This window comes from Schistocerca nitens, chromosome 2 (assembly GCF_023898315.1).
Source record: "Schistocerca nitens isolate TAMUIC-IGC-003100 chromosome 2, iqSchNite1.1, whole genome shotgun sequence".
NCBI lineage: Eukaryota > Metazoa > Arthropoda > Insecta > Orthoptera > Acrididae > Schistocerca > Schistocerca nitens.
The window spans coordinates 890,890,284-890,913,663 of NC_064615.1; the positions used below are offsets into that span (position 1 = coordinate 890,890,284).

General features: G+C 38.0%; 1 protein-coding gene across 2 annotated transcripts in view; it reads right to left on the minus strand.

The window, feature by feature from the left end:
- Positions 1–23,380, minus strand: part of LOC126237203 (NFX1-type zinc finger-containing protein 1-like) — a 291,063-nt gene that overhangs the window by 13,675 nt on the left and 254,008 nt on the right. For both annotated transcript variants that reach the window (XM_049947084.1, XM_049947083.1), the window contains 2 exons: positions 20,617–20,837; positions 19,233–19,507 (listed from right to left, as the gene is read on the minus strand). In XM_049947084.1, the coding sequence (XP_049803041.1) occupies positions 19,233–19,507; positions 20,617–20,837 (496 nt within the window). The remainder of the gene's footprint in view (positions 1–19,232; positions 19,508–20,616; positions 20,838–23,380) is intronic.

The following is a 23,380-nucleotide window of genomic DNA, read 5'->3' on the forward strand; positions in this document are numbered from 1 at the left end:
GAGGATGCTAAACCTATAATCCGCAAATCATATTCCAGAACTTATCACCTGCAGCTCGTGTCAGAGAAAAATGTTTCACATATACTAGAAGCAGTTTCCCTGTTATCCAGAACCTTCCTTCAGTTCTTGGGTGTCATCTAGAGTTACAGTCCCCAAGAAAACAAGAAATGGAAAAGAGAGAAAAGCCTTATCACATTTCCACAGACATAAAACTTGTCAATAAGGTCACAACACATAGTATTTATCCCCCTCCAAGAATCAATGATTCTCTGAATCACCCAGCCAAACATAAATTTTTCAGTACCTTAGATGTGCAAAACAGTTATGTCAAATACTGATAGCTATGAAAGATAATGAAAAAACAGCTTTTGTGGTGCCCTCGAGGCTTTACAATTACATAAGGATGCCCTTTGGCTTCTGAAATGCACCTACCACATTTGGACACTTAGCTGATTTATGTTTATGGGTTTTAAAGCTGTTTCTAGTGTACCTGTATGCCATAATCGTGTTTTCAAGTGCAATGAGAGGGTGTGCAGTGCAACTTTGAAATGTGTTAACTCATGTTAGTGACACTAATCTAAATTAGAAAAAGACCGCTACTGTGCAACTACAAATGCAGTATCTAGAGCTTGGAATTTCAGCAGACTGTGTTACCCAGACCCTTGGTTAACAGACACAGTGGAAGACTTCCAGAAATCTTAAAAAATTGCAAACTTTTTTTGAGTTAGCAAATTACTATTGACGTTTCATGGAGAACTATGCAGTCACAATGAAATCTCTCACAAAATTATTAAAGAAGGGAACTCCTTTTGTCTGGACAGTGGACAGTGAGAGTGCCATGTTAAAAGTGAAAGAAGTTCTTCCAAATTCACCTGTTTTGGTATATCTGGATTTTGAGCAAACTTTTATTTTGTTACGAGATGCTAGCAACTTCCCTGTAGGCTGCACATTAAGTCAAACACAAGATGCCAAAGAAAAACCAACTGGCTACTCACTGCACCGGCTGAATCAAACCAAGTAAACTACCAGCACACCATAAAAGGAACTTCTGGCAATTGCTTTTGACAATCATTACTTTCGGTGTTACCTATACTGATGACAGTTCACAGTAATTACTGACGACACTGCTCTACAATGGCTGTTTAAGTTTAAAAGATCCCAGGAATTTTGAGGGTAGACCTCAAAACACAGTGAATATGACTACACAGCCAAACACAATCCAGGCAAGGTAAATCAGAATGCAGGTGCCTTGTGCAGCAAAATTAAGATCTTACAAGTAAATAGCATGCTCTTTAGTAAATTAAAAAAGCACAAGAATCTGATGTCGAGTGTAAGAAACTGGGTACATCGCTGCATTGTATTACAAAAAATTATCATATATGTATGAAAATGGCTCTTTGAGGATGGATAGCAGTTCCACAGACTCTCCAAGTGCATACTGCAACTATTTAATGATTGCATACAGGCATGTCATAATGGGAAAAGCGATTCACAGGCACATGTTGCAGGGCATTACTAGTGGACACAATGAAAGAAAGGTGTAGAAGATCGCATTCAAAATTGTCTCCCAAGTGCTAAGAGTGTGTAAGTATGAAGACCAAATATATCTCTTCAAACTGTACCTCGCAGGAACTTTTGAAACCTTAGTCCTTGATATAGTGGAACTGATCCCTGCAACAGCCCTTTCTATATCTATCGCTGGCCACTGGTCTCACTACCTTATTATGAAACTGGTTATACATGACTATGGGGACCATGGTTAAAGCATTCGACACTCGTTAGTATGTTGTTGTTGTTGTGGCTTTCAGTCCTGAGACTGGTTTGATGCAGCTCTCCATGCTACTCTATCCTGTGCAAGCTTCTTCATCTCCCAGAACCTACTGCAGCCTACATCCTTCTGAATCTGCTTAGTGTATTCATCTCTTTGTCTCCCTCTACGATTTTTACCCTCCACGCTGCCCTTCAATACTAAATTGGTGATCCCTTGACGTCTCAGAGCATGCCCTACCAACCAATCCCTTCTTCTAGTCCAGTTGTGCCACAAGCTACTCTTCTCCCCAATTCTATTCAATACCTCCTCATTAGTTATGTGTTCTACCCATCTAATCTTCAGCATTCTCCTATAGCACCACATTTTGAAAGCTGCTATTCTCTTCTTGTCTAAACTATTTATCGTCCACGTTTTACTTCCATACAAATACTTTCAGAAACGACTTTAAGACATTTAAATCTAAACTCGGTGTTAACAAATTTCTCTTCTTCAGAAACACTTTCCTTGCCATTGCCAGTCTACATTTTATATCCTCTCTACTTCGACCATTATCAGTTATTTTGCTCCCCAAATAGCAAAACTCCATTACTACTTTAAGTGTCTCATTTTCTAATCTAATTCCCTCAGCATCACCCAACTTAATTCGACTACATTCCATTATTCTCGTTTTGCTTTTGTTGATGTTCATCTTATACCCTCCTTTCAAGACACTGTCCATTCCGTTCAACTGCTCTTCTAAGCCCCTTGCTGTCTCTGACAGAATTACAATGTCATCAGCGAACCTCAAAGTTTTTATTTCTACTACATGGATTTTAATACCTACTCCGAACTTTTCTTTTGTTTCCTTTATTGCTTGCTCAATATACAGATTGAATAACATCGGGGATAGGCTTCAATCCTGTCTCACACCCTTCCCAACAAACTGCTTCCCTTTCATACCCTCGACTCTTATAACTGCCATCTGGTTTCTGCAAAAATTGTAAATAGCCTTTCGCTCCCTGTATTTTACCCCTGCCACCTTCAGAATTTGAAAGAGAGTATTCCAATCAACATTGTCAAAAGCTTTCTCTAAGTCTGCAAATGCTAGAAACGTAGGGTTGCCTTTCCTTATTCTTTCTTCTAAGATAAATTGTACGTTCAGTATTGCCTCACGTGTTCCAACATTTCTACGGAATCCAAACTGATCTTCCCCGAGGTCGGCTTCTACCAGTTTTTCCATTCGTCTGTAAAGAATTCGCGTTAGTATTTTGCAGCTGTGACTTATTAAACTGATAGTTCGCTAATTTTCACATCTGTCAACACCTGCTTTCTTTGGGATTGGAATTATTATATTCTTCTTGAAGTCTGAGGGTATTTCGCCTGTCTCATACATCTTGCTCACCAGATGGTAGAGTTTTGTCAGGACTGGCTCTCCCAAGGCTGTCAGTAGTTCTAATGGGATGTTGTCTACTCCGGGGGCCTTGTTTCAACTCAGGTCTTTCAGTGCTCTGTCAAACTCTTCATGCAGTATCATATCTCCCATTTCATCTTCATCTACATCCTCTTCCATTTCCATAATATTGTCCTCAAGTACATCGCCCTTGTACAGACCCTCTATATACTCCTGCCACCTTTCTGCTTTCCCTTCTTTGCTTAGAACTGGGTTTCCATCTGAGCTCTTGATATTCACACAAGTGGTTCTATTTTCTCCAAAGGTCTCTTTAATTTTCCTGTAGGCAATATCTATCTTACCCCTAGTGAGATAAGCCTCTACATCCTTACATTTGTCCTCTAGCCATCCCTGCTTAGCCATTTTGCACTTCCTGTCGATATCATTTGTGAAACGTTTGTATTCCTTTTTGCCTGCTTCATTTACTGCATTTTTATATTTTCTCCTTTCATCAATTAAATTCAATATTTCTTCTGTTACCCAAGGGTTTCTACTAGCCCTTGTCTTTTTACCAATTTGATCCTCTGCTGCCTTCACTATTTCATCCCTCAAAGCTACCCATTCTTCTTCTACTGTATTTCTTTCCCCCATTCCTGTCAACTGTTCCCTTATGCTCTCCCTGAAACTCTGTACAACCTCTGGTTCTTTCAGTTTATCCTGGTCCCATCTCCTTAAATTCCCACCTTTTTGCAGTTTCTTCAGTTTTAATCTACAGTTCATAACCAACAGATTGTGGTCAGAGTCGTTAGTATAAAGACATGGAAGTATCAAAGGAGCTGAAAAACAGAATAGCACGAAGAAAATTTGAAGTTTTTCCCAGAAATGGTGTGAACTTCCCCCAACATGGCTTAAAAAAATCCATTGGGCAGCATAAAAACTTCATGAACAATGGACAAAAAATGAGACAACAGCTGTCCGAATAGCTACAGAACAATATTTTTGTTAATAGGTGGCGTAATGGAAAAAACTAAATGGTATTCATATGATGCCAGCTATAAATTGAAAGTAACAGCATATGCAAAAGAACACAGAAACAGAACAGCATTTCAGCCCTCCACCGACAGAAAAAACCATTCGCGATTGGCAGGCTATTTAAAAAAGAGAGAGGCGACAAATATTGTGCAAGTATAAGACTCAATGCAAAATAGCCGAAACTAGAAAACGACATATTGAAATGGCTTCAAAGACATCATCAAAATGGCACTGGAATTAATACAAAAATGATTCAAATAGTGGAACTTAACAGACTTTAAGAGTAGAGCTGGTTGGTGCTACAGGTTTATGAAGTGTCGTGGACTTACCATGCGAACTAAAACCAACATTTTTTTACGGAACGCCATAAGAGTTTGAAGAGAAAATATTATCCTTCCCTCACTGTATTATTCAATACCGAAAGATAAACAGTGTGGAACTAAGCAAAATAGCGAATATGAACGAAACTCCTCTGACATCTGATGTGCCAAGTAACAGAACTGTTGCCATGAAAGGGGCTAATATTGTCTATAAAAACAAGTGGGCATGAAAAAATGCACTACACTATTGTCCTTTCATGTTGTGTTGATGATAATAACCTTAATTCGATGATTATTTTCAAGTGCAAAACATGCCAAAACCTTCTGAAATACTGTCAAGTGGTGGTGTTCACATACATGACAAGGATTGGATGGACAAGGCTGGTAAGAAATTATGGATTAACGGATGGAGAGAAGGAGAGGTGCTTTGTTGAAGAAGAGTTCTATTTTTTTTAATTTTTTTTCTTTTCTTTTTTTTTTTTTTGAGGAAGAGTTCTCTTTTTTGTGCTAGATAAGTTTAGAAGTAATTTGAAAAATTCAGTGAAAGAGAAATTGAGATACGAAAATACAGAGCTTGCTGTTATTCCTGGAGGACTTACTTCACAGCTGCAACCTCTTGATATCTTGGGAAATAAACCATTTAAAGTGTGTATGAGAGAGCAATGGAACAAATGGATGATGGATGAAACCCCAACATGAGTTCATACCAAAGGGAGCTTTAAAATGACCTACAATCAAACAGTTGTGTCATTGGATAAAAGTCATGGTGTAGAGTGAAAAAAAAAAAAAAAAACATTATTGTCTAATATCTCAAGAACTGTGGCATGGCAATGAAGACCATCTGATATATGAAGAGGACAATGATGATGACCAAGAAGAAGAAGTAAGTTCAGATGATGATTTTCAGGGATTTTATCGGTCCATTCAGTTTTATAAACTAAGAAATTGTTTTTTAGTGTGGCTTTACAATCTAATAATAAAAATGGTAATAATGTAATTATTTTTAAAATTTTGCTTAAAAATTAAGGTGCATCTTATAGTCTGTAAAATACAATATACACTCCTGGAAATGGAAAAAAGAACACATTGACACCGGTGTGTCAGACCCACCATACTTGCTCCGGACACTGCGAGAGGGCTGTACAAGCAATGATCACACGCACGGCACAGCGGACACACCAGGAACCGCGGTGTTGGCCGTCGAATGGCGCTAGCTGCGCAGCATTTGTGCACCGCCGCCGTCAGTGTCAGCCAGTTTGCCGTGGCATACGGAGCTCCATCGCAGTCTTTAACACTGGTAGCATGCCGCGACAGCGTGGACGTGAACCGTATGTGCAGTTGACGGACTTTGAGCGAGAGCGTATAGTGGGCATGCGGGAGGCCGGGTGGACGTACCGCCGAATTGCTCAACACGTGGGGCGTGAGGTCTCCACAGTACATCGATGTTGTCGCCAGTGGTCGACGGAAGGTGCACGTGCCCGTCGACCTGGGACCGGACCGCAGCGACGCACGGATGCACGCCAAGACCGTAGGATCCTACGCAGTGCCGTAGGGGACCGCACCGCCACTTCCCAGCAAATTAGGGACACTGTTGCTCCTGGGGTATCGGCGAGGACCATTCGCAACCGTCTCCATGAAGCTGGGCTACGGTCCCGCACACCGTTAGGCCGTCTTCCACTCACGCCCCAACATCGTGCAGCCCGCCTCCAGTGGTGTCGCGACAGGCGTGAATGGAGGGACGAATGGAGACGTGTCGTCTTCAGCGATGAGAGTCGCTTCTGCCTTGGTGCCAATGATGGTCGTATGCGTGTTTGGCGCCGTGCAGGTGAGCGCCACAATCAGGACTGCACACGACCGAGGCACACAGGGCCAACACCCGGCATCATGGTGTGGGGAGCGATCTCCTACACTGGCCGTACACCACTGGTGATCGTCGAGGGGACACTGAATAGTGCACCGTACATCCAAACCGTCATCGAACCCATCGTTCTACCATTCCTAGACCGGCAAGGGAACTTGCTGTTCCAACAGGACAATGCACGTCCGCATGTATCCCGTGCCACCCAACGTGCTCTAGAAGGTGTAAGTCAACTACTCTGGCCAGCAAGATCTCCGGATCTGTCCCCCATTGAGCATGTTTGGGACTGGATGAAGCGTCGTCTCACGCGGTCTGCACGTCCAGCACGAACGCTGGTCCAACTGAGGCGCCAGGTGGAAATGGCATGGCAAGCCGTTCCACAGGACTACATCCAGCATCTCTACGATCGTCTCCATGGGAGAATAGCAGCCTGCATTGCTGCGAAAGGTGGATATACACTGTACTAGTGCCGACATTGTGCATGCTCTGTTGCCTGTGTCTATGTGCCTGTGGTTCTGTCAGTGTGATCATGTGATGTATCTGACCCCAGGAATGTGTCAATAAAGTTTCCCCTTCCTGGGACAATGAATTCACGGTGTTCTTATTTCAATTTCCAGGAGTATATAATAATCCTGTTCCATTTTCTCTTCATTTCTTTCAACAGAATGTGTCTTTCCTTCAGCACATTGATGATTTTACATTGTCAGAAAACATTCTTGTATATCATTGGAATACTGCAGGCTAATCTGGTACTCCAAATGAACTTTCTTGAACTAGAAAGGCCAGAATGTTACAAATGAATTATTCCTTCAGTATAATATCTTCAGCACTCTCACCCGAGATGCTGGAGTTGGTGGTCATATGTGGATTAGTGATGTGTGTTTCTCTTTTGCTGATGAAGGCTGTGGCTGAAAGCTTTATGTAAATGTCTTAATTGTGCATGTCTGCAACTTAATGTGCCTTCTTTATGGTAAGTAGCAATCTGTCTTTTCCTACACTGTTGATATACCTTCAGTTTCCCTCTTAAACATCAATCAGAAAAAAATCTTCTCTTGAGGTCTAGTATGCAAAATACACAGTCATCTTATTGTTTATGTGGATCTGCAATAAGGAGCAACGAGTAACAATCTTTCACTGTAATTTTGTTTAATTTTCCGTAATCTATAAAGACATAATGCTCTTCAATCTTCTGTTTTACAACTATGACCTGCCTAACACATATACTCAGATGAATTTGGTTCAATTATTCCTCAATCACGCCATACTTGAACTTGGTTGTCAACCCTGGTGATAATCTTTGTGATGTCGGAAGTCTTTGACTTTATTGGGTGTAATTAGTCACTAAATCTTTAATATGTTCCTTTGTCTCATTTTTAATTCTGGACTGTCTGCTATACTGGTACATGCGGGATGAGTTTCCCCTTCTGGTTTCCTAATACTAATTCTGTCCTTGTTTATTAAGACATCAATCTGATCTATGTTCATAGTTTCTTCAGAAACCACACGAGCACCTGTTTCAAATTTCACATCATCAATCTCAACAGTAACTGTAAAATATCCCTTTGAGAGACAAAGTTTTTCCCAATTCCTGTAAAGATTACAACTGTATCCTTCAATCTTGGAGCATTCACTGCTTCATTAACATCTTTTCATAATAAATTGACTACCACAGTCATTTAGCACCTGTACCTTTCAGTTATGTATTTAGAAATCATCAAATTTATAACTGTTAACGATATTCTTAATAACTTATGAATTCCTAGTCATATTTAGATTATTCTACTCCTTGATGCACACAGATGAAATATGGCCTAAATAATTTGCTCTTAGGTTGCAATCACTTGACTTGTGTCCATTTGCACCACAGTTGAAACACTTTCTGTGTAGATCCCTAGCTGTGCTTTTAAGTGTTTCTGTTTCTTGAGTCTTTAGTATCTTTTTATTGGAGTTTTCAAAATTTTGAGTGCTATAGCTTTTGTCATTTTGTTTCTGCAATGACTTTAAAGCTCTTTCATAATGCCTCACTTTTCCTTAAACTCTTTCACATTTCCAGCACCTTAAAGTATGAGTTTTGGAGCTGAATCACCTTCTTTTTTGTGACCACATACTCGAATAACAAGTCGCTGACAATATAGGAACAGCTGGTAAACTCTTTCATTACGAGAAAACATTCTTGGAGAGAGACTTTGTTTCTTCTTTTGCTGAGACAGCAGTTAGTGGATCTCTGGTGCACTTGCCTTTAAGCTGAATTCTTCTTGGAAAGCTTTCTTCTGTGCAGCCCCACTTAAGACTCTTCTAACAGTTAATAAAAAGCTTGATTAAACCTTAAAGAAAATTTTGTTTTTGGAAAAATAAGCATTTTTGCAGCATTAAACATTCTATTTCCTCAAAGCAGAAGATGCAATTTAAACTGGATATCTATCACTACCACTAAATGACTTATGAGCATCCTCAACATCACGAATGCACATAGAAAATTTATGTTGATTCTGCAAATGTGATCAGAATTTATCACTTGTTTCTGAATTGGAATATTTTTTTCAATTTATTTCAATAAATTCAACCTTCCATCACTATCCTTTTGCACTGCATCATCATCATCATCATCATCAGCAGCAGCAGCAGCAGCAGCAGCAGCAGCATAATCATCCTCTTCACTTTCTCTGTCGCCTTTAATACTCAATAAGTTTTTCTATATTGGATACAAGATGAAAATTTTGTGATGTAAGTTTTCCCGCATAATAGTTCTTGAAAGTCTCGTTGGGTCTGCTGCCGGATCCTAAAATCAACACGATTCAATATTTCGGCACTCCTTCTGTCTGCCATCAACAGGAGAGTGCTGCTGAGTCCCACCAAAAACTGATGCCAAGGATGTAAATGATTGTCCTAGGCCTCTGCACCGTACACAGTGCATGCACCACCCATCACAGTTATTATCCTCCAAGACTGGGCTGGTGGTGCCGTCCTTAGTAGAACACCAGTGGCAATGATATATCGTAGTCAAAGACTATTTTCAAACACTCAGGCTGGCTGCACTGAAGGACAAACATGGATGTGATATTCTCAACAGATTTATGGACCATCTAAACTGATTTCATCCCAGCATTAAATTTACCAAGGAGGTCAAAAGTGATGGGAGGTGCTTCCATTTCTGGACGGCATGGTTTACACACAACGAGATAGTACTTTGGGACTTAGCGTTCACCAAAAAGCTGACACACACACTGTTTGGTATCTCCATGCTAAGAGTTACCATCCACCATACCAACGCAATGGCTACCTTGGGACTCTGGTAGAAGAGCATATGCCATTTTCCACACAGATGGTTTAACCCAAGAACTCTGACATTTGATGGCTGGTTTTAAGGAAAATGGATACTCTTGAGAAGCAGACTTATCAGGCTATGGTGTTTGGACCATCTCCAGATGTACATAAAGAGGAGCACAGAAGTGTGGCATTATTCCTTAGGCTGGGGACATATCGTTTAATAATGGAAGAATTTCAAGGAGTTTTAACTGTGTTTGAGCACCTTCCAAGATTAGGGCATTAGTTGGCTCTGTGAGAGATGATCTGTGGCTTAGGAATACCAGCATATAAATAAAATTCTTAAAATTCTGTGTCAGTGTGGGAAGGCTTATATTGGCCATTTGATTCACACAGTTCACGTCAGGTGCATGGAAAGTGCCATCATACGAGGCTACAACAGCTGGAAAAATTAGTGGTAGCAGAATGTTGCCTAAACGAGGAACATGGAATGGTATCTGATGAGTCTATGATAGTTCCAAACACTTTTGATTTTTGGAACAGTCTTTATAAAGAGGCAACTGAAATTAGGTCAGCAGCTAATTTGATCAACAGAGACAAAGGTTTTCCTTTCAGCAGGACGTTGAATCTTGTGCTATCCCACAGCAAAACAGAACTACTTCAGTGTGCCCAGCCTTATGTGTTTGAAAATAGTCTTTGAGTGCAATATATTGTTGCCGCTGGTGTTCTACTAAGAGTGGTGCCACCGGCCTGGTCTTGGGAGGGCAAGAATTGTGATGGGCGGCGCTTGCGCTGTGTACAGTATGGAGGCCTATATAGGATGATGGCATCAGTTTTCAGCATGACTCAGCAGTAGCAGCATTCTCCTGAAGTTGGTGGACAGAAAGATCATTGAAAAATTGAATCATGTTGATTTTAGGATCCGGTAGCAAGCCCAAGGAGACTTTCAAGAATAATAAATTTTGGTTGTCGTTTCAGTTTCTGCCTCACTATCTAGAAAAAATATGATGTAGATTGCCTGCAACTCTGGTCCTGTAAATGATACTTCAATAAATGACTTCTTCTTAGCTTAAAGTTCACCACCATCTGATTGATAAGTAAAGCCAGAAGATTCACTCAAGCATTTACAATATTTCCCGTCATCTGGAACTGTTTCGAAAATTAACTTACATAAGATTTAATGACTTTACCCAGTAGAGAGGTTACTTTTTTTCCAATTCCCCCTAACACTGCCATTTATAGATACATTATAATCTTGTTTCACATTTAGTTACATACCAAAGTAGCCCAAATGAGTATGCTATAATGTCCCAAAATTAATAAATAGTGTGGTTTAGCATATTACTTTGGGAAAAGTGATGTGTTGCCCCATGCCTTTCTCTAACTGATGAATGATAGCTGTGCTCTTGACAAGTATTTTCTTTTTAGTTTTAGTTTTGATCTGCATACTGTGCACAAAAGTTTTGTTTCTTTTGTGTATGTTGCTGAATTTGGATGTGGGTAATTACTCCATGCCACCACTGTCCTGGCTCAGGAATGTGCTATGGACCATGGAATCTAGAATATCATTACAACACTGATGACATCATAATAAATGAAGTTAGCATTTGCTAACTAGTCCTAAAAGAATATTGATGGATTTGTATAACAAGCATCATTCATGTAAAATGATCTATAACTGAAGTATTCCAAATTGTAAATACAGATAGAATTACACATCTTTAATAAGGGAAAGTGAATGTAATTTTGTCGACATTGCTTTTTCTAGAATGACATTTCAGCTAGCACAGAAGATGCAACTTATGACAAATCGTAAATCCATCATAAAAATATGGAGACAGGAACATGGCTGTATGAACAGCTGTAGAACGATATACTATCTGCTGTTATTTTTTGAAACTTTATTTAGGCTACCAGTTTCAATGCCTCAGTAGTGTCTTCTTCAGAAGCCTATGTGGTTACAAAAAATACTTAAAACAATAAGGTACAAAATAAGTTCAGCAATATAATTAAATCTGTTACATCAAATAGATACAAGTAAATAACTATGAACTAAAAATAATATAACAACAGTAGTTCATAGACCTAAGATATGAGTACATCAGGTCTACTGAGAAACTATGGAGCACAATGGTGTCATTATAATGGGATGAAGCAAACCTACATATTCATTCAATGTCTAAGATATGAAATACATTCAGTAAGGAGTCAAAAATAAGAAATGTCATAAAGACCATTTAATAGGGACGGTGTATAAAGATATAATCATAATGTATGAAAAATATATACAAAGCAGTAGTAGTAGTAGTAGTAGAAAATGATGATAATTAATGGCAATATAATACAGTTTAAGGTAAGACTGTGTATAATGTGTGTGTAGCATCAAAATGAATTATTTCTTAGGTTTAAAAGAACATAGGAAAAAAAGATCATGTCATATACAAAAAATGTGGCAATCAATGTTGTGAAAAAATCGAAGTTGGTACATATGCAATAAGAAACAGCGGTCATTCAGTTGCTTTGACATCCCAATGGTAAGAAAGATATATAGTACTTTTGAAGTTATATAACAAAAGAAATACAGGATGCAAACTAACAGGAGAAGAATTCATTAACCTTTGCAATGATAGAATAATGAAAAAATAAATAAAAAGGATTGGTGTACCTAATTATTGCGAAGATGCAAAATCTATGAAAAAACAACATTTTAAGCGGAAAAGACTGAAAACGAAGTGGGAACTGGAGTAAGTGAATCGCTCAATCATGAAACAAGAGGAACGAAGAAACAATTTGATATCAATGTCTGATGACAATAGAAAGAAACAATAACCCCTTGCAACAAGCGATGGACTGAAACACTTCAGATGTCTCAGTCAGAGAATTGTCATCACTCAATTATGTTTAAATCTCAGTATCTTGACATGAACAAAACTGGATGTGTTTCACTACTGAAATGACGCCTCCTTACATGCAACTGAAAGGAAGACCTTAAGTCAACTTGATAATGAATGTGATGATATGTAGCAAGACAATGAACTCAAAATTAAGAATCATCTCTTAAAGGACCTATATAATGTTTAAGTGAAAAATTTCACTCTGGATATATACAAGGTATTTAAAATACTAGCAAAATTATAATCACGATTAAGGAGAAAGGAGCTACGCACTAAAAATTAGTAGATATAAAAACTTTATTAAGCTTGAGCAGGATCAATTCTTTAGGTCCAAGGACTTAAGAGTGGGTGACTGGCAGGTGCATTTGCAAGAAGATTCCAGAACTTATACAGCATTTCTATTTGAGGGCAAATCTTAAGAACTTCGTGTGCATTATTTGAGCTACACATATCTGTAGCTATTTTGATAGGAAGATTAAATAAGACTTTGGGTAATGATTTGGTAAATGACCAAATTATATACACAGATAACTTGCTACTATTATGTAAGGCATGGGAGGAACATTGTGTATTATCAATCAGAACTTTACATTGACTACAGCAAAAGGGAATCACAATAAAATCTGCCAAGTCTCATTTTGGTGGGGATGAACTAAAATCTGGACATATTATGTAAAAGGAATACAACTTGATCCAAAACGGATCCAAGTGATAAAAGAAAGTCCTAAACCATGCAACATGAAAATGTTATGTTCATTTTTAGGATTGGCGGGGCACTCAATGAACTATCCTAGACATCTATTCCTGCGTAATCATTGATCGAGATGGATATGGGATGACCGTGCATCCAAATAATTTAATAATATTATGCTGTATCTCTTAGATGCTAAAATTTTATGCCATCCAGAGATGCATCAACCATTTGACCACAGACATATTGGAATACGGTTTGGTGTGTGAACTGTTTCATGGTGAGTGGGATCCTGAGCAAGGGGAGCACAGCTTTTGCCAGCAGAAGTCTTCACAAACAGGAGATAAATTATACAGCACCCAAGAAAGAACTATTAACCATAGTTTGGATTTTTCTGAAGTTTCAAACTCTAATATGAGGATAAAAAAAAAATCATATATACTAATTTTTTTGTTTTGTGAAATGCAGAAGTTTACATTTCCGAACATTTAGATCAAGTTGCCAATCTCTGTACCATGTTTAAATCTTATCAAGATCTGGCTGAATATTTATGCAGCTTCCCTAAGACAGTTCGTCATTATAAATAACTGCTTCATCTGCAAAAAGCCTTATTTTACTATTACTATTGTCTGCAAGGTCATTAATATGTAACATGAGCAGCAAGAGTCCCAACATACTTCTACATTTGATGATGACTCCCCATCCAAGATAACATGCTGTGTCCTGCCTACCAAATAGTCCTCAATCCAGTCACAAATTTCACTTGATACCCCATATGATCATACTTTCAACAGTAAGTGTATGTGTGGCACTGAGTCAAGTGCTTTTCAGAAATCAAGAAACACTGCATCCACCTGGTCGCCTTGATCCAAAGCTTTCAACATGTCATGTGAGAAAAGTGCGAGATGGGTTTCATATGATCGATGTTTTCAAAATCCATGCTGGTTGGCATTGAGGAGATCAAGAGTTCAAGATACCTCATTATGTCTGAGCTCAGAATATGTCCTAAGATTCTACAACAAACTGATGTCAAGGATATTGGACAGTAGTTTTGTGGATCACTTCTACTGCCCTTCTTGTACATGGGTGTGAGCTGTTTCTTTTTCCAAGAACTGGGCACGGTTTTTTGTCCGAGGGATCTACGATAGATTATAGTTAGAAGAGGGGCTGACGCATCTGCAAATTCAGTAGAGAATCTGACAGGGATTCCATTGGCCCTGGAGCTTTGTTCAGTTTTAAGGAGTCAGCTGTTTCTCAACAACACTGACACAAATACTTATTTCATTCATTTTTTCAGTGGTACGAGTACTAAATCTGGGCAATTCTCCTGGGTTTTCCTTTGTAAAGGAACATTTGAAAATGGAAGTAAGCATTTAAGCTTTTGCTCTGCTACCCTGAATTTCAATTCCTGTCTCATTTACTATGGACTGGATTTTAACTTTGGTGCCACTAACAGCCTTGTGTTTGTTATATAATAAGGAAAGTGGGTATAAAAAGAGAAGGAGATGTTGTCCCTATTCACAGTTCTAAGATGAAAAAGTTTGTTAATAGTTATGAAGACTTCTTGTTTAGTTAGGTGACAGAGCTGTTACGATGCCATTCGTATTAGTGGGGGTGATATGTGGTGTAACATATCACTTTTTGGGAAAGTGATGTGCTGTGCCATGTCTTTCTTTAATCAAAGAGTGATCAAATGATAGCCGTAACCTTGGCAAGTGTTATTTTTTAAGTTAAGTAATTAGTTTCAGCCCACATACTGTGCACAGAATTTTTAATTCTTTTGTGCACATCCCTGAGTTTGGATAGGCACAGGGTATCTACAACACAGGGTAATGAGAGCAGTCTTTCCAAGAGTTGCGACACTCACTACTTGGGAGGTTATTCCGTGCCACTGCTGTCCTGGCTCAGCAGTGCTCTGTGGGCTATGGAATCTATAATATCAAGACAATAGTGATGATGTCTTAATAAATGAAGTCAGCATTAGTAACTAGACCTAAAAGAGTGTTGATGGGTTTGTACTAACAAGTACTGCCCATATAAAAGTCTGTGAACAATCTGTAAGTGAACTATTCCAAATTATAAACACGAGATACAACACATACATCTCTTAAGAATAGGGAGTGGGCATTATTTCACAGAAGTTGGTTTTCTAGAATGATATTTCTGGTAGCACAGAAGAAGGTACAATGGTGATGGAGTCTGCAGCTACAAAACAAGTTCATGGTCATTCTGCCACCAGATTGACACACTTATGTAAAGGCAAATAAAAAATCAATAAAAAAGGGTGACCATGAAATTCTTCACACAGCTAACTGGCATATACAACACACAACATTTTGATAGATAAACTTGTTGTTGCAGGTTCCAAATCGACCTTCCATGTTATAACTTGTTTTGTCTTAATTTGTTTCATCATTAGACATTTTGTTTACAGTTTCTGCTTGCCTTGTTCTGTTACTGCTAAATATTATCAAAATGTGAATCTTTGTTGCAGATTCAAAAGCCATGCAACCACACATTGCTATGACTCCCAGGGAAGTTCATCCTAAATTTATATATACAGACAGCCACAATTGTATCATCATTCATTTAGACGATTGTGACAGAGCCTCCAAAATTTGCAAGAAAATGGTTCAGATCCTCACATACACTATTTACCTTCAAGACAGTTACAAACTCCAAGCACGAGTCAAACCAAATAACAGTCCACTGTAATTCACGTCTTCCCTGTGAAGAAAGATTCTCCGTGAACACACACAGTTACTCTGCTTCCCTGATAAGTCACTAGTCCATTGATAAGAAAACATTTAAATCCCTCATTTTTTCAAATCCCACAGTAGTAATGATGGAATATTTTGCACTTCATAGTTGAGTCGAGTGAACCATTCTACATCACTGTGTAGAAACCACTTCATCCAAGACCATACAGAGCACTATCATGGTACAAAAATCAAGTTATTGATCTGAGAAAGGACATAATTTGAGAAAGAAGGTCAGAGATGCGAAATTCTTTTCAATTAAATTCGGTGAATCCACTGACGTTTCTCGCAATGAGCAGATCAGTTTGTTTTTCTGATATTTTCATACCAGAATTCATAGAGAGTATTTAATTAAATTGTGTAATTCTTATGAGAAGCTTCACTGAACAGTGAGAAACTATGATGAAAGCCAGCCATAAACTGAACAGCGAATATGGAGTGGGTGCAGGGATTACTCTCTTAATCTCTCTCTTCCTTATGCCCCCATCCCTTCCACAATAACTGATGATTAAACATATTATGAAAACAGTTGCTCAAAATTATGAGAATCCCTCACCCTCCTGCCACAACTGAACCCCAGACACACTCTTGCTCATCTGAAACTACTATCGTCTTCTGTAGAAGTATTATTTATACAAGCACTCATCAAATAATTTTTACATCCACCTGCCATGTACTGCTCCTCAAAAATTTGTCGGATTACATTTGACGCAGAGCCCTTTTTTGGAATATAATTTTTGATTTCTAAGTTTTAATCAGCAACCTCAAACATCAGTTAGTAATTTAATCAGCCACAAGTACATCATTACCAATTCTGAAATGTATCGCTAAGTTGCAGAATATATGAGCTGCACGAGGAAGCTATCTCTCCAAAATATCCCATCATATTATAGGACACCATTCTCTGTCTTCATGACTAGGATTTTCTTGCTTCATTCTCACAGGAAATTGCTTCTTTCTTTTCCAAACCTAGTTTCTCTCTTTCCATTCTGTTGTAGACAGATGTTACCTTCCAATCAACATCTCCAGATCCATTGTCATAGCCTTAATAGTTAATGACTACACCCTAGTCTACTCTCCAACTTCACCATCTTCCAATCAATGAAGCATTCCACCATTCTAATTCACAGCACTGTTCAGTGTCTCAAAACAGTACCATCTTGAGTGTAACAGCGTGGTGAATTACTTTTTCACAGATTTTATTGTTAATGGAAATTTTACAATTGAAATATTTTCATTCTGTTGTTCTATGGTATGTGTATATGTTTCTACCACACAACTGTATTCTGAAGGTGACAAGTAGCCTACTTTTGCAACAATCTTATATTTTTCATTTTTTTGACCAGTGGATATGTTCTTATTTCTTTAACCCATTCACTACTGTGGGCATTTATAAACATCCTACTACACCAGTCCCCAGGTGTTCTGCAGGTTTATATGCACACTGCTTGAATTTTCCTACAGTGTTATTGACATCTGAATGCGTCCTGAGCCACTGCTATCTAACTGCTGAAGACAAGTTACTTCCATATCCCAGAGAATAAAGGTTTTTAGAGTATTTATAAAACAACACACGTGCTTCATGCTGTGTTATAATTTGCAAAAAACCCTTGACTTATTTAGGAGATACAAAAATTGTTATGACCACACAATTAGCGATCTGCAAGGCTGTGAGTGGATGCAGCGTGTGTGACATTTCTTTGGATATAAAACCCAATAACTCAAGAACGAAATTAGATAGAGCTAAAATCAACCATATACAAAGTTTGCCCAATGAATTTTTACCTCTGTGAATTTTACTAATCTTTATCGAGTGAAGATATCAGACTATAATATGTTCAAAAATCAAATTTTTCACCAAATAGTTTTCAAAAAATTGGATGGTAAGTACTTCATATCAGCCAGAATGCCATCTCTCAACACAGGCATTAGCATTTGGTTAGCAGTACTGCAATAACATACGGGGCCTCAGCACAGAATCCAAAGAGCTCATATATAGCAGTGAAAGGGTTAATATTCATCGTTCTATTCTGATGCTCAGTATGTTCATTATATATACAAAAACTTTGCATTGCATGAAAGTTTGCTGGCAGCACTATGGACTACATTGTACTGACACATCGGATGAAATAAATTTGTGCAGCACTGGAAACCACAAAAAATAATCCAAATTATTTAAATACATCATTCATAAATAATATAACTTTGGTGGTAGTAACATTTTGTAATATGATCAAAATAAACCTTGATGAAAGTCTGTGTGAAAGTACTCCATTAATTTTGTTTAAAGAACAATTCTGAGAACAGTACAGGCTACTTTTAAGAATCAAGCATTGCAGGCCAGCTCATTACAAGCGTACAGTCATAAAATTCTCCTTGAAGATGTACAGAATCAACATTTGTTTGTTTCACCTTTTACTCAACATACAAGTAGTAATCAATTTTACTAAAGTTTAATGAGTCATGAAAGACATTATAAATTTTTCTGCAGTACCAGCCATATTCACAATCATTTCAGCAAATCATACAACATGCTATTTTCTGATTTTCATAGTGTGTACTTTATTCTCAGCTGTTTCCTATTTATATACCCAATCTAAGTTAACACAAAATATTTTATCTTTTAGAACTATTAACAACAATATAATGCACTTGCTAACAGTGATTACTTGCCCCCTCTGAATATGCTCTGCAACTTCGTGTATACCATAATACCTAATACTTCACAAAGGAGCAGATGCACTGGGCAGTGTCTGCCTCCAAGAGGCAATTCCTAGAATGACTGATACTAACATATGAAAGTAGACAACAATATTCATAACTTTTGGAGCCATAGGCTCTTCTTCAGTGCAGCAAACAGATTGAAGCAGTATGGACCCTTTCCCAATTTTTAATTAAAAAGGAGGGGGGAGGAGGTTGTAGAGTGCTGGTCATACACAGGAAATCCATGGTAAGAAGGATACTGAGTGATTCTTCTCCCTTCCCTCCCAATTCAGCTATTTCCATTTTTCTCCCTTGAAAAAAGTATGTGTGCTGTTGCCTTTCCTTTCAGCTGTACTGAAAATTGTGCCTCTTGAAAGTAAGTACTGGTAGAGCCATCTGTCTCCAAGTGTATTTAAAAAACACAGGCAGCCCTGAATGGAACTGTCCTGTTAACAGTATAAATGTTCCCTCATGACTTCTGAGCATAAAGTAGGAAAAAGAACGTGGTAAGTATATACAATAAGCACAATACATATAAAAAAACCATTGTAATCAGTATTTCAATACTTACGTCTTACTATGTCTGGAAGAACTATTTTTTTCAGTGTAATATTCAGTTGTATCCTCTTTGCATTATTGTCTTGTGGATTTCCAAATACTTTTTCCTTTATATTTTGGATGTCATTATATGAAATTTTCAAATAATTTAAGAACCTCAAGCTTCTCTTTATTGGTGTTTTACAAAGAGGACAGCTTCTGAGACATATTTCAACACTTTGCTGTTTCAACCACTCATCCAATGCCTTAGACTCAATAGTGTGTTTGCAGTCCTCCAGATAAACAAACCTAGAATTATAAAATATTACAGATGTATCTTAAAATCGTTTTCAGAAACAGTTTCGTAAAAAGCCTTTACTAATATGGGGACATGCATGACATTACATTTAAAATGAGACAGCATTTGACAATGTTACAATGAGCTGAAGACAACCTATACGTGACACAAATTTCAGCTTGATACTTCTACTCATCCCTGAGAAAAGGGATCTTAACTGTCAGACAGACACACTGACAACAAAGTGATCTTATAAGGGTTCAGTTTTTGCTGACTGAGGTACAGAACGATAAAAGCAGGAAATTGTGGCATTGAAACAACTATAAAATGCCCCAAGTTCACATGTGATGGATTGTTATCAAAATTTGAAATATTCTCTTGGTGGTAAACTTTGAAGCTGCTGAGTGAGAATTTTGGGCCATCATGAGAAACAGTTTTATGCAGATGATAATACAAAATACAATAAATTTCATTTGCAAGAAAGCAATGGGCTATTAATATTTTCAGCATCACAATGTTTGAAATCCCAGTCAATCTTTTAATCATATGTAGGCTACTTCCACATCAGAGTCACCAAACAGCTCCTGTAATATTCTTTAAGCTTCTCTTTCATAAAAATCATGCATTATCTGGTTGCAACTACTATTAAAGTATTTTCATAGAATTGATGTCAACATATAACTGAAATTTTTCCTTCTTCAGTCTATCACCAAAGAAATGACAAATACACAAAAAAGAGGGCAGGAGCATGCAGGAAACATCTGTTTCTACCTTTCAGCATAGAAACTCTATAACATGTGATGTCACTTCATTAAATAATTTTACAGGGAGGCAGAGTCTCTCAGGTGCCATGTGTTTTGACAAAAGTTAAGCTGAGAGTTAGTTTTCAGCTCTTTCACCAAAGAATTAAATACGCACCAAGTGATGTGAATGTTAAATAGCCAGAATTTATTGTTCAGGTTTATTCCAGTTGAATGAGTCATTTTCAAAATGAAGCCATTTTTAGTGACATTTAAGATTGTAAAAATAATTTTAAAAATTCATAATTAAGCCAAGAAGCTAAATATACTTCAACCTTTCTACAGAATACCAGTTTAAAATTATATATTAAGAAATATACCTGGCACCCTCTTCATCTTCAGAGCCAAAGACAATTGTTGTTAATTCATCTTCATCACAAATTCTACAAAGAGGAGGGCATGGTTCACCACAGAAGCCAACACAATCATGCCCACATTTATTAAGCTTTTTCTCACAAGGTTCATAACATGGAGAACGATTACAAAGCTCATAGCAAAGCTTTGTGCATCGGGAATGTTTACAACGCCATTCACAAGGTTCCTGAAATGTAACAGACATGATTTTAAAATAGCAACTGACATGCTGTAGAACAATTTAACTTCCTTCTCTGCACAATATTATTATATAATACATACTGTGAAACACTGCAAAATAAATATAGCACAACCTGATCATCGTTCCTAGAAGAAATACATGTGTGTCAAATTCAGCAGCACCTCAAACTTCTTAGGGATATGGGTATAACACCCCGAGATCTCTCTTGTTCCTGCCTCCACTAAAGCCTACAGCCAACATGCCACTCACAGTCAAATGGATGAGAGGAGACAGATCCTGTACATTTTGCAGAAGAGACTATCCATTGCAGCATCAAATGGAAAGCCACATATTTGTGGCTGTGTGGAAGCTGGGAGCTTGTAGGGACTACATATTTGTAGCTATGTAAATGCTAACTAGGTGCCTTCCGGTTCTAATATCTATATTAAGGTACAAGAAATTTATAAACGAGCCTCCTAGTGCCATTGTAAACCAAATTTTCTCATACTGTTAGTTCAAATTTTGTAGCAGTCTGAACCAGCTATTAACTGTGCAATTCCATGGCTCTCTGTGAGAAAAATTGTATAAAATCATCTATGAAAATTTCAGATAGTATTGAACTGAGGTGATCCTGTAACTAGGCCTTCAGATTGACTGCAGTACTAGTCTGACACTAGAAGTAATTCTGTTTTACAAACACTTAAATAATATCAATTTTGTCTACATTTACATCTATACTCTACAAACCAACATGAGGCACATGGCAGAGGATATGTCCAATTGTACCAGTTATAAGGGTTATTTCCTGTTCCATTCACATATGGAGTGTGGGAAGCATGATTGTTTGAATGCCTCTGTGTGTGCAGTAATTTTTCTAATCTTATCCTCACAATACCTGTGTGAGTGATACCTTGGGCGTTATAGCACATCCCTAGAGTAATCATTTAAAGCTGGTTCTTGAAACATTGTTAACAGACTTTCTCCGTGCAGTTTACTTGTGTCTTCAAGAGTCCACCATTCAGTTTCTTCAGTATCTATGTAACACTCTCCCATGGCTTAAACAAAACCTATGACCATTCATACTGCCCCTCTCTGTATATGTTCAACATCCTCTGTTAGTCCTATCTGGTATGGATCCCACACATCTGAGCAATATTCTATGATGGGTCACATGAGTGATTTGAAGCAATCTCCCTTGTAGACTGATTGCACTTCCCCAGTATTCTACCAATACACCGAAGTTTACCAGCTGGTTTACCTACAACTGAACACATGTGATCACTGCATTTCACATCCCTACAAGGCGTTACACCCAGCAACTTGTACGAGTCGGCTGATTCCAACAGTGACTCAGTGATGTTATAGTCGTAGAATACTACACTTTTTCGTTTTTTGAAGTGCACAATTTTACATTTCTGAACATTTAAAGTAAATATTACATTTCTGAACATTTAAAGCAAGTTGCCAATCTCTGTACCAGTTTTAAATCTTATCAAGATCTGACCGAATATTTAAGCAGCAACTATCAGATATTACCTCATTATAGATAACTGCATCATCTGCAAAAAGCCTGATTTTACTATTAATATCGTCTGCAAGGTCATTAATATACAACACTAACAGCAAGGGTCACAACACACTTCCCTGCGGCACACCAAAAGCTACTTCTACATCTGACGATGACTCCTTATCCAAGATAACATGCTGTGTCCTGCCTACCGAATCCAGTCACTAATTTCACTTGATACCCATATGATTGTACTTTTGACAATGGGCGTAGTGAGGTACCGAGTCAAATGCTTTTCGGAAATCAAGAAACACTGCATCCACCTCGTTACCTGGATCCAAAGTTTTCCGTATGTCTTGTGAGAAAAGTGCAAATTAGGTTTCACATGATCAACATTTTCTAGATCCATGCTGGTTGGCACTGAGGAGGTCATTTTGTTCAAGATAACTCATTTTGTTTGAGCTCAGAATATGTTCTACAACAAATCACTGTCAAGGATACTGGACGATAGTTTGGTTGTGACCTGTGCCTTTTTCCAAGAACTAAGTACTGTTTTCTGCTTGAGGGATCTATGATAGATTGTAGTGAGAAGAGGGCTAACTCAGCCACAAACTGATTATAGAATCTGACAGGGATTCCATTGGCCCTGGAGCTTTGTTCAATTTTAACAATTTCTGTTGTTTTTCTACACCACAGACACTAATACCAATTTCATTCATTTTTTCAGTGGTACAAGGATTAAATTGGGACAATTCTCCAGGGTCTTCCTTTGTCAAGAAACATTTGAAAATGGAAGTAAGCATTTCAGCTGTTGCTTTGATACCCTCAATGTCAGTTCCTGTCTCATCACAAGAGACTGGACACTAACTTTGGTACCGCTGACAGCCTTTACATGTGACCAGATTTCTTTGGATTTTGTGAAACGTCATCTGACCATATTCTGCTACGGTAGTCATTGAAAGCATCACCCATTGCTCTCTTGACATCCAAACGTGTTTCATTCAGCATATCTCTATCTATAGCCCTATGCTTTGTTTTACAC